This window comes from Patagioenas fasciata, chromosome 39, assembly GCF_037038585.1.
Source record: "Patagioenas fasciata isolate bPatFas1 chromosome 39, bPatFas1.hap1, whole genome shotgun sequence".
Classification (NCBI taxonomy): Eukaryota; Metazoa; Chordata; class Aves; order Columbiformes; family Columbidae; genus Patagioenas; species Patagioenas fasciata.
The window spans coordinates 1295090-1306328 of NC_092558.1; the positions used below are offsets into that span (position 1 = coordinate 1295090).

General features: G+C 58.5%; 1 protein-coding gene across 1 annotated transcript; it reads left to right on the forward strand.

The window, feature by feature from the left end:
* The first annotated feature begins 8692 nt into the window (after positions 1–8692).
* RNASEH2C (ribonuclease H2 subunit C) lies at positions 8693–11094 on the forward strand. The gene is made up of 5 exons (XM_071801513.1): positions 8693–8886; positions 9874–9938; positions 10323–10423; positions 10491–10610; positions 10955–11094. The coding sequence occupies exons 1-5, from the start codon at positions 8708–8710 to the stop codon at positions 10997–10999; spliced, it is 510 nt and encodes a 169-aa protein (XP_071657614.1). The 5' UTR covers positions 8693–8707; the 3' UTR covers positions 11000–11094.
* The last annotated feature ends 145 nt before the right edge of the window (positions 11095–11239 follow it).

Below are 11239 nucleotides of genomic sequence, written 5' to 3' on the forward strand. Positions count from 1 at the left end.
CGTCATCATCAACATTGTCATCATCATCGTCGTCATCAACATCAACGTCATCGTCAACATCATCAACATCATCGTCAACATCATCAATATCATCATCAACATTATCATCATCATCAACGTCATCATCATTAACGTCATCATCAACATCATCATCAACATCATCAACATCAACATCATCATCAACATCATCATCAATGTCAAAATCATCATCATCATCCCAATCCCCAACGCCTTGTGGCTGCACTTGTAGGGCTGGACGCCTGCAATGAGAGGTTGAGCATCGTTAGCATCATTAGCATCGTCATCGTCAACATCAACATTGTCATGGTCATCAACATCATCATCATCATCACCATCATCATCATTATCAATGGCATCATCATCAACGTCATCAACATCATCGTCATCATCAACATTATCAACACTGTCAACATCAACTCAACATCATCATCATCATCATCATCGGCATCACCATAACCAACAAACATCATCATCATCATCCTCATCAACATCATCATCATCATCATCATCAACATCATCATCGACAGCCCCAAGGCCGTGTCGCAAAGGCTGCACTTGTAGGGGCGCACACCTGCAATGAGACATTGACCATCATCAACATCATCATCATCATCAACGCCATCAACATCTTCAACACCATCAACATCTTCAACACCATCAACATCATCATCATCATCAACATCAACATCATCAGCACCATCAACATCATCATCATCATCGACGTCAACATTATCAAGATCATCATCATCAACATCATCATCATCATCAACATCATCATCAACATCATCATCTATATCAACATCATCATTATCATCATTATCATTATCAATGGCATCATCATCAATGTCATCAACATCATCATCAATATCATCATCATCAGCAACATCAGCATCATCATCAACATCAGCATCATCAACATCATTATCATCAACATCATCATCATCATCATTATCATTACCAACGGCATCATCATCGATGTCATCAACATCATCCTCTATATCAACATCATCATCATCATAGATCATCAACATCATCATCATCATCATCATCATCATCATCATCATCATCATCATCAACCTCATCATCAACATCATCATCAACATCATCATCAACATCATCATCATCATCATCATCATCATCATCATCATCATCATCAACATCATCATCAACATCATCATCATCATCATCAACCTCATCATCAACCTCATCATCAACCTCATCATCAACCTCATCATCAACCTCATCATCAACATCATCATCAACATCATCATCAACATCATCATCATCATCAACATCATCATCTACCTCATCATCATCATCATCATCAACATCATCATCAACATCATCATCATCATCCTCTATATCAACATCATCATCAACATCATCATCTATATCAACATCATCATCATCAATGTCATCAACATCATCATCATCATCACCATCACCATCACCATCACCATCACCATCATCATCACCATCATCCTCTATATCAACATCATCAACATCATCATCATTATCAACAGCATCATCATCAATGTCATCAACATCATCATCAACATCAGCATCATCCTCATCCAATCCCCATCACCATCTTCATCTTCATCATCTTCATCTTCACCACCTTCATCTCCATCTTCACCCCATCCCACCCCACCCCACCCTTATCCCCATCCCCATCCTCACCTCACCCCCATCTTCACCTCCTCCCCCCCCCCGCCCCTCCCCCTCCTCACCCGTGTGGGTCCGCACGTGCCTCTTGAGGTCGAAGGTGTCATTGAAGCCCTTGGCGCAGAAGGGACAGCGGTGCCGCTTCACCTCGCTGTGACACTTGAGGTGCCGAGTCAGCATCCGTTGGAACCCAAAGCTCTTCTGGCACACGGGGCAGCGGAAGGGCCCCCCCCCTCCCCCACCGGATGTGGGGGGGACACCCCCCCCCACCCCGGATGTTGGGGGGACACCCCCTCCCCCTACGGTTGTGGGGGGAACCCCGGAAATGGGGACCCCACCCGAAATGGGGATGGCGGGGGGGAGGGGGGAGCACAAGGGGCCGGATGGGACCTGTGGGAGAGGGGGAGGGGTGGTGATGGGGATCCCCCCATTTGGGGACAACCCAATGGGTCAGCCCAGCTTGGGACACCCCCATTTGGGGACACCCCCATTTGGGGACACCCCATTGGTTCAACCCAGCTTGGGACACCCCCATTTGGGTCACCCCCATTTGGGACACCCCCATTTGGGGACACCCCATTGGTTCAGCCCAACTTGGGACACCCCCATTTGGGGACACCCCATTGGTTCAGCCCAACTTGGGACACCCCCGTTTGGGTCACCCCATTGGTTCAGCCCAACTTGGGACACCCCCATTTGGGGACACCCCATTGGTTCAGCCCAACTTGGGACACCCCCATTTGGGTCACCCCATTGGTTCAGCCCAACTTGGGACACCCCCGTTTGGGTCACCCCATTGGTTCAGCCCAGCTTGGGACACCCCCATTTGGGTCACCCCATTGGTTCAGCCCAACTTGGGACACCCCCATTTGGGACACCCCCATTTGGGACACCCCATTGGTTCAGCCCAGCTTGGGACACCCCCATTTGGGACACCCCCATTTGGGGACACCCCATTGGTTCAACCCAGCTTGGGACACCCCCATTTGGGGACACCCCATTGGTTCAACCCAGCTTGGGACACCCCCATTTGGGACACCCCCATTTGGGGACACCCCATTGGTTCAACCCAGCTTGGGACACCCCCATTTGGGACACCCCCATTTGGGTCACCCCATTGGTTCAGCCCAACTTGGGACAGCCCCATTTGGGGACACCCCAGTGGTTCAGCCCAGCTTGGGACACCCCCATTTGGGACACCCCCATTTGGGGACACCCCATTGGTTCAGCCCAGCTTGGGACACCCCCATTTGGGACACCCCCATTTGGGACACCCCCAGTTTGGGGACACCCAGACATGGGGACATCCCATCAGGGGACACCCTCATTTATGGGGACCCCCAGTATGGGGACACCCCATTTGGGGACACCCCAGTCATTGGGACCCCCAGTATGGGGATATCCCATTGGGGACATCCCATTTGGGGACACCCCCATTTATGGGGACACCCCCAGTTTGGGGACCCCCCATTTGGGGACGTCTCAATTTGGGGACCCCCCCATTTGGGGACACCCCAGTCATGGAGACCCCCAGTATAGGGACACCCCATTTGGGGACACCCCATTTGGGATTCCCCATTTGGGGACATCCCATTATTTGGGGACACCCAGACATGGGGACATCCCATCAGGGGACACCCCCATTTATGGGGACCCCCCATTTGGGGACACCGCAATTTGGGGACACCCCATTTGGGGACACTCCCATTTGGGGATCCTCCATTTATGGGGACACCCCCATTTGGGGACCCCCCAGTTGGGGACACCCCCAGTTGGGGACACCCCAGTTGGGGATGCCCCCATTTGGGGACATCCCAGTATGGGTACCCCCCATTTGGAGACACCCCCATTTATGGGGATACCCCAGTTTGGGGACATCCCAATTTGGGGACCCCCCCATTTGGAGACCCCCCCATTTATAGGGATACCCCAGTTTGGGACACCCCATTGGGGGACACCCCATTGGGGGACACCCCCATTTATGGGGACAACCCAGTTGGGGACCCCCCATTGGGGACACCCCCACTTATGGGGACACCCCCATTTGGGGACACCCCCTTTCTAGCAACAACAAGCTATGGGGACCCCCCCCCTATCCACAGGGACCCTCCCCCCCATTTATGGGGACCCCCCTATCTTGGGACTCCCCCAATCTTGGGACCACCCCCATTTTTGGGACCACCCCCATGTCCCCATGCCCCCCCCCCCCCCATTTTTGGGGTCCCCCCCTTACCTGGCCCTTGGGGTGCAGGAAGGGGGCGCGGGGGGGCGGGGGGGACGCGGGGGACGCCCCCACAGCCGGTTCGGGGTCCCTGTGCAGGGGACACCCCCCCAGGCAGACTGGGGGGGGGATGAGAGTTGGGGGGGGCCCTGCACCCCCAAACCCCCAGTGTCACCCCATTGTCACCCCATTGTCATTGTCACCCCCCAATAGGGACCCCTTAACATGACCCCCCCCCTTGTCACCCCCCAATGGGGACCCCCCCCAATCTGACCCCCCCAATCTGACCCCCCAAGTGATCCCACCCAATGTCCCCCATGTATCCCCCCATTGTCACCCCCCAATAAGGACCCCCCCCAATCTGACCCCCCAAGTGACCCCACCCAATGTGTCCCCCATTGTCACCCCCCAATAGGGACCCCCCCCAAGCGACCCCCCCCAATATCCCCCCATTGTCACCCCCAAATAGGGACCCCCCCCAAGTGACCCCCCCAATATCCCCCCATTGTCACCCCCAAATAGGGACCCCCCCCAAGTGACCCCCCCCAATGCCCCCCCATGTATCCCCCCATTGTCACCCCCAAATAGGGACCCCCCAAATTCGACCCCCCAAATGACCCCCCCATGTTTTCCCCCCCATTGTCACCCCCAAATAGGGACCCCCCCAATCTGACCCCCCAAGTGACCCCCCCCAATGCCCCCCCATGTATCCCCCCATCGTCACCCCCAAATAGGGACCCCCCCCAAGTGACCCCCCCCAATGTCCCCCATGTATCCCCCCATTGTCACCCCCCAAATTCGCCCCCCCTCCAAACTGACCCCCCCCTAATGACCCCACCCCCCCCCCCCTTCCCAGGAGGAACTGGGGGCCCCTCCCCTCCCCCCCCCCAACCGGTCGAGCGGCTCCGACCATGACGCCCCAAAATTAGGGGTTTCCGGCGGGTGGCGCCGCGTGGGGCCCCGGGGGTGACGCCACCACCCGCCCAGCCCTGGAGGGGACCCAGGCGTCCGGGAACCCCCACCCCCCACCCAGGGACCCAGGAGTCCGGGGGAACCACCCCATAGGGGACCCAGGAGTTCGGGGGAACCCCCACCCCCCCACCCAGGGACCCAGGAGTCCGGGAACCCCCACCCCCCCACCCAGGGACCCAGGAGTCCGGGGGAACCCCCACCCCCCCACCCAGGGACCCAGGCGTCCGGGAACCCCCACACCCCCACCCAGGGACCCAGGAGTCCGGGGGAACCCCCACCCCCCCCACCCAGGGACCCAGGAGTCCGGGGGAACCACCCCATAGGGGACCCAGGAGTTCGGGGGAACCCCCACCCCCCCCACCCAGGGACCCAGGAGTCCGGGGGAACCCCCACCCCCCCCACCCAGGGACCCAGGAGTCCGGGGGAACCACCCCATAGGGGACCCAGGAGTCCGGGGGAACCCCCACCCCCCCACCCAGGGACCCAGGAGTCCGGGGGAACCACCCCATAGGGGACCCAGGAGTCCGGGGGAACCACCCCATAGGGGACCCAGGAGTTCGGGGGAACCACCCCCTAGGGGACCCAGGTGGCTGGGAGTCCCTAAACGTTCAAAAAGGGACCCAGGCGTCCGGGGGCTTGTTGACCCCTGTGACCCTAGAAGGGACCCAGGAGTTCGGGAGGGACCCAGGAGTTCGGGAGGGGACCCAGGAGTTGGGGAGGGACCCAGGAGTTGGGGAGGGACCCAGGAGTTCGGGGGAGACCCAGGAGTTCGGGGGGGACCCAGGAGTTCGGGAGGGGACCCAGGAGTTCAGGGGGGACCCAGGAGTTCGGGAGGGACCCAGGAGTTTGGGAGGGGACCCAGGCGTCCGGGAGGGACCCAGGCGTCCGGGGGGCCCGCCGGGCGGTGGCCGCGTGTCTCCTGCCCCACCCGGGCGGGGCTGAACCCCAACTCTGTCATTAAGGGGGTTTAATCACCACCCGGACGCCTGGGTCCCCCCCGGGGGAGAGTTGGGGGGGGGGGAGAAGAAAAACTGGGTCCCCCCGAACTCCTGGGTCCCCCCCGAACTCCTGGGTCCCCCAAACTCCCACATCCCCCCGAACTCCTGGGTCCCTCCTGAACTCCTGGGTCCCCCCCAAACTCCTGGGTCCCTCCCGAACTCCTGGGTCCCCCAGACCCCTGGGTCCCCTGAACTCCTGGGTCCCCCCGAACTCCTGGGTCCCTCCCCGAACTCCTGGGTCCCTCCCTGAACCCCTGGGTCCCCCCCGAACTCCTGGGTCCCCTCAAACTGCTTTATCCCCCCGAACTCCTGGGTCCCCCTGAACTCCTGGGTCCCCCAAACTCCCACATCCCCCCGAACTCCTGGGTCCCCCCCTCAACTCCTGGGTCCCCCCCAAACTCCTGGGTCCCCCCAAACTGTTTTATCCCCCCGAACTCCTGGGTCCCCCGAACTCCTGGGTCCCCCCCTCAACTCCTGGGTCCCCCCCAAACTCCTGGGTCCCCCCAAACTGTTTTATCCCCCCGAACTCCTGGGTCCCCCGAACTCCTGGGTCCCCCCGAACTCCTGGGTCCCCCCCAAACTCCTGGGTCCCCCAAACTCCTGGGTCCCCCCGAACTCCCGGGTCCGTCCCTGAACTCCTGGGTCCCCCCAAACTCCTGGGTCCCCCCAAACTCCTTCATCCCCCCAAACTCCCATTCCCCCCCCGGACGCCTGGGTCCCTCCCGGACGCCTGGGTCCCCCCGGACGCCTGGGTCCCCCACATACTGGGCACGTAGATCTCCCCGCGCTGCTCGTCGGGCAATTCGCTCCAATTGCGTTTGGCCGAGGCCACGCTCGGCTTCTTCACCAGGAACGCGCGCGGCATCGCGATCGATCGATCGATCGATTGATCCCGATCGATTGATCCCAATCGACCCCCTGCTCAGCCCCCTCCAGATCCGGCTTCAGCTCCACCCCCGGATCCCGGATTCCTGATCAATTCTGGAGTCGGATCTGGATCCTCCGGTGGTTTTGGTGCCGGATCCCGGATTCCTGATCAATTCTGGAGTCAGATCCGGATCCTCCGGTGGTTTTGGTGCCGGATCCCAGATTTGTGATCAATTTTGGTATCAGATCCCGAATTCTTGCTCAATTTTGGCACCAGATCCCGGATTCTTGATCAATTTTGGCGCCAAATCCCGAATTCTTGCTCGATTTGGCTCCCAAATCCCAAATCTTCGACCAATTTTGGTCCCAAATCCTGAATCCTCGGTGAATTTTGGTCCCAAATCCCGGATCTTTGGTGAATTTTGCTCCCAAATCTTCGACCAATTTTGCTCCCAAATCCCGAAACTTCGACCAATTTTGGTCCCAAATCCCGGATCTTCACTCAATTTTCCTCCCAAATCCCGAATCTTCCGCAAATTTTGCTCCCAAATCCCAAATATTCGGCCAATTTTGCTCCCAAATCCCGGATCTTCGATGAATTTTGGCTCCGAATCCCGGATCCTCAATGAAATTTGGTCCCGAATCCCAGATCCTCGATGAATTTTGGCTCCAAATCCCGGATCTTCGCTCAATTTTGCTGCCAAAATCCCAGGTTTTGGGTGAATTTTACTCCCCAAATCCCGGATTTTGGGTGAATTTGGCCCCTAAAATCTCGGATTTTCACTCAATTTGGCCCCAAAAGTGTCGGATTTCGCTGGATTTGGCCCCGAAAGCGCTGGATTTGGCCCCAAAGCGTCGGGTCCAGCCGGGTCGGGTGCGACGGGCGCTCTGGCGGCTCCGGTGCCGCGATCCGGTGCCGGTGGCTCCGTGTCCCCTCCCGGGCGGGGGTGGCGCCGGGACCGGCGGAACTGGTCGCACTGGGTTGAACTGGGACGCGCTGGGGGGGGCGGGGCCGGTTGGGAAATAACGGGGCCACGCCCACACCCCCGGGGACGTGGGGACATTGGGGACATGGGGGGTATGGGGGGTATGGGGGGATATGGGGATATGGGGGGATATGGGGGATATGGGGGGATATGGGGGGATATGGGGACATGGGGGATATGGGGGGATATGGGGGGATATGGGGACGTGGGGGATATGGGGGATATGGGGATATGGGGGGATATGGGGGATATGGGGGGACATGGGGGATATGGGGACATGGGGGATATGGGGGATATGGGGGGATAGGGGGGATATGGGGACATGGGGGATATGGGGACATGGGGGATATGGGGGATATGGGGGACATGGGGGATATGGGGGATATGGGGGGATATGGGGACATGGGGGATATGGGGGATATGGGGGATATGGGGGGATATGGGGGGATATGGGGATATGGGGACATGGGGGATATGGGGGACATAGGGGATATGGGGGATATGGGGGGATATGGGGACATGGGGGATATGGCGGATATGGGGGGATAGGGGGGACTATGGGGACATGGGGGATATGGGGGATATGGGGGATATGGGGGGATATGGGGGGATATGGGGGATATGGGGGGACATGGGGGATATGTGGGGGGACATGGGGGATATGGGGGATATGGGGACATGGGAGATATGGGGACACTGGGGACATTAATGGGGGGACATTAATGGGGGGATATGGGGGACATTGGGACATGGGGGGATATGGGGACATGGGGGGATATGGGGGGATATGGGGGGATATGGGGACATTGGGATATGGGGGGACAGTGGGGGGGACCCTTGTGACACAGGGACCCCCCAACGCGCCCCCACCCCCTCAGCTGGGGCCGTGGCCAAGGTCCCGCCCGGACGCCTGGGTCCCCTCTCTATGGGTTCTATTTGGTTTCTATGGTCTCTATGGTTTCTATTCGAACTCTATGGTCCCTGCAGGCCCCGCCCCCCAGAGCGACAATTCGCATCACAGCCCCCGTCTCCCCGCCCCTTTCCGGCGACGTGCGTGCGTCACTTCCGGCGTGAGCAGCATGGCGGGCGGGACGCGGATCCGCTCGGGGGCTCCGGGGCTCCCGCGGCTGCGGCTGCAGATGCTGCCGTGCCGGTGAGAAACGGGCATGACCGCCTTAATTAGCGGCGTTAATGGGCTTAATGACGGCGTTAATGGGCTTAATAACCGCGGGAATGAGCGTTCGTGGGGCAGCGGCTGCCGGGCCGGTGAGAAACGGGCATAACCGCGTTAATTAGCGGCGTTAATGGGCTTGGTAACGGGGTTAATAACGGGGTTAATGAGCGTTCGTGGGGCAGCGGCTCCGTGCCGGTGAGGAACGGAGACAAGGGGGTTAATTAATGGGGTTAATGGGCTTAATAACGAGGTTAATGAGTGTTCGTGGGGCAGCGGCTCCGTGCCGGTGAGAACGGGAATAACGGGGTTAATTAATGGGGTTAATTAATGGGGTTGATTAATAATGGGGTTGATGGGGTTAATGGTCATGGGGCAGCCGCTGCCGTGTGGGTGAGAATGGGAATAACGGGGTTAATTAATGGGGTTAATTAATGGGGTTAATGGTCATGGGGCAGCTGCTGATGTGTCGGTGAGAACGGGAACAATGGGGTTAATTAATGGGATTAATGGGGTTAATTAATAGGGTTAATTAATGGGGTTAATGTTCATGGGGCAGCTGCTGCTGTGTCAGTGGGAGGGGGAACAACGGGTTAATTAATGGGGTTAATTAATGGGATTAATGGGGTTAATTAATTGGGTTAATGGTATTAATAATGGTGTTAATTAACAGTATTAATTAATGGAGTTAATGGTCATGGGGCAGCTGTTGTCGTGTCGGTGAGAATGGAACAGCAGGGTTAATTAATGGGGTTAATTAGTGGGGTTAATGGTCATGGGGCAGCTGCTGCTGTGCTGGTGAGAATGGGAACAATGGGGTTAATTAACGGGGTTAATGGTGTTAATTAATGGGGTTAATGGTCATGGGGCAACTGCTACCATGTTGGTGAGAATGGAACAAGAGGGTTAATTAAGGGGGGTTAATTAAGGGGGTTAATTAAGGGGGTTAATGGGGTTCCTGCCCTGCAGGATCCAGTTCAATGGGGCTGCGCCTGTGGACAAGTTCATGGGGGAACCAGTGGAGGAGAACGGGGGTGAGTTCATGGGGGACCCAGGAGTTCGGGGGGGACCCAGGAGTTCGGGAGGGACCCGGGAGTTCGGGGGGGACCCAGGAGTTCAGGAGGGACCCAGGAGTTCGGGGGGGATTGGAAGGGATTTGGGGGGTGGGTTGAGGGGCCAATGTGGGGCTGAGGGGGTTATAGGGGTTAACATGGGATTGGGGGGTTAATATGGGGCTGGGGGGGAAATGTGGGGCTGGGGGATGATTTGAGTAGTTAATGTGGGGCTGGGGGTGTTTAGAGGGGTTGATGTGGGGCTGGAGGCATTTGGGGGGCAGTTTGAGGGGTCAGTGTGGGGCTGGGGGGTCGCTATGGGGCAGCTGTGGGTCACTGACCCCCTCTTTTCTCCTCTCCCCCCAGATCTCTGGGCCTCGTTCCGGGGGCGGCGCTTGGGGGGCCGGGAGCTGCTGCTGCCTCATGGATTCCAGGGGCTGGTGCTGCAGGCGGGGGGCGACCCCCAGGTGAGGGCCCTCCCCCCCCGCTGTGGGGCAGAGCTGGGGGGCAGGGCCTGACCCCCAACCCCTGCAGGAGCCGTGGGTCACGGTGACGGGGACGTTCGACCGCGTCATGGACTGGGGGGCGGACACCGTCCCCTCTCCCAACATGGGGCTGGCGCTGGCGCTGCAGTGGGGCCCGGTCGCTGTGGGGGTGAGTTGGGGGGCCCGGACACTGGGTCCACTCTGGGGGGGACATTTGGGGGGCCCGGACGCCTGGGTCCACTTTGGTGGAGGGTTCCAGGGTGCTCACCTGGGGGTCCCGGATGCCTGGTTCCCCTCTTGGGGGGCCCAAATGCCTGAGTTCACTTTGGGGGGACACTTGAGGGGCCCGGACGCCTGGGTCCACTTTGGGGGGGACATTTAGGGGTCCTGGATGCCTGGGTCCCCTCTTGGGGGGGAAACTTGGGGGGCCCGGACACCTGGGTCCACTTTCTGGGGACACCTGGGGGTCCCGGACGCCTGGGTCCCTCCTCACTCTCTCTTCCCTCCCCCCAGATTCACGCCCCAGTTACTGATGATGACGAGGAGGCGGAGCCTTGAGAGACCACACCCACAAACAAGCCCCACCCCTTTGGGGGTGGAGCCAAAACAAGCCCCACCCCCACATTTTTTTACATAAAGGAGCTAAAAGGTGATGAAGTTTCATTATCAAATGTGGGGTAATTAGAGGGGTGCGGCCGGTGGGTGTGGCTTGGGTGGGTGTGGCCACGATGGGCGTGGCCACGATGGGCGTGGCCCCGAGGTGGGCGTGGCCTCATTTTCCCCATTCCCTTCAATTTG

Bases quoted from the DNA above. Each gene is read 5' to 3' on its own strand.
- RNASEH2C (XM_071801513.1), top strand. From the start codon at position 8,708: ATGGTCCCTGCAGGCCCCGCCCCCCAGAGCGACAATTCGCATCACAGC. The intron at 9,939-10,322 runs GTGAGTTCATGG...CTCTCCCCCCAG, and splicing joins ACCAGTGGAGGAGAACGGGG to ATCTCTGGGCCTCGTTCCGG. The intron at 10,424-10,490 runs GTGAGGGCCCTC...CAACCCCTGCAG, and splicing joins AGGCGGGGGGCGACCCCCAG to GAGCCGTGGGTCACGGTGAC.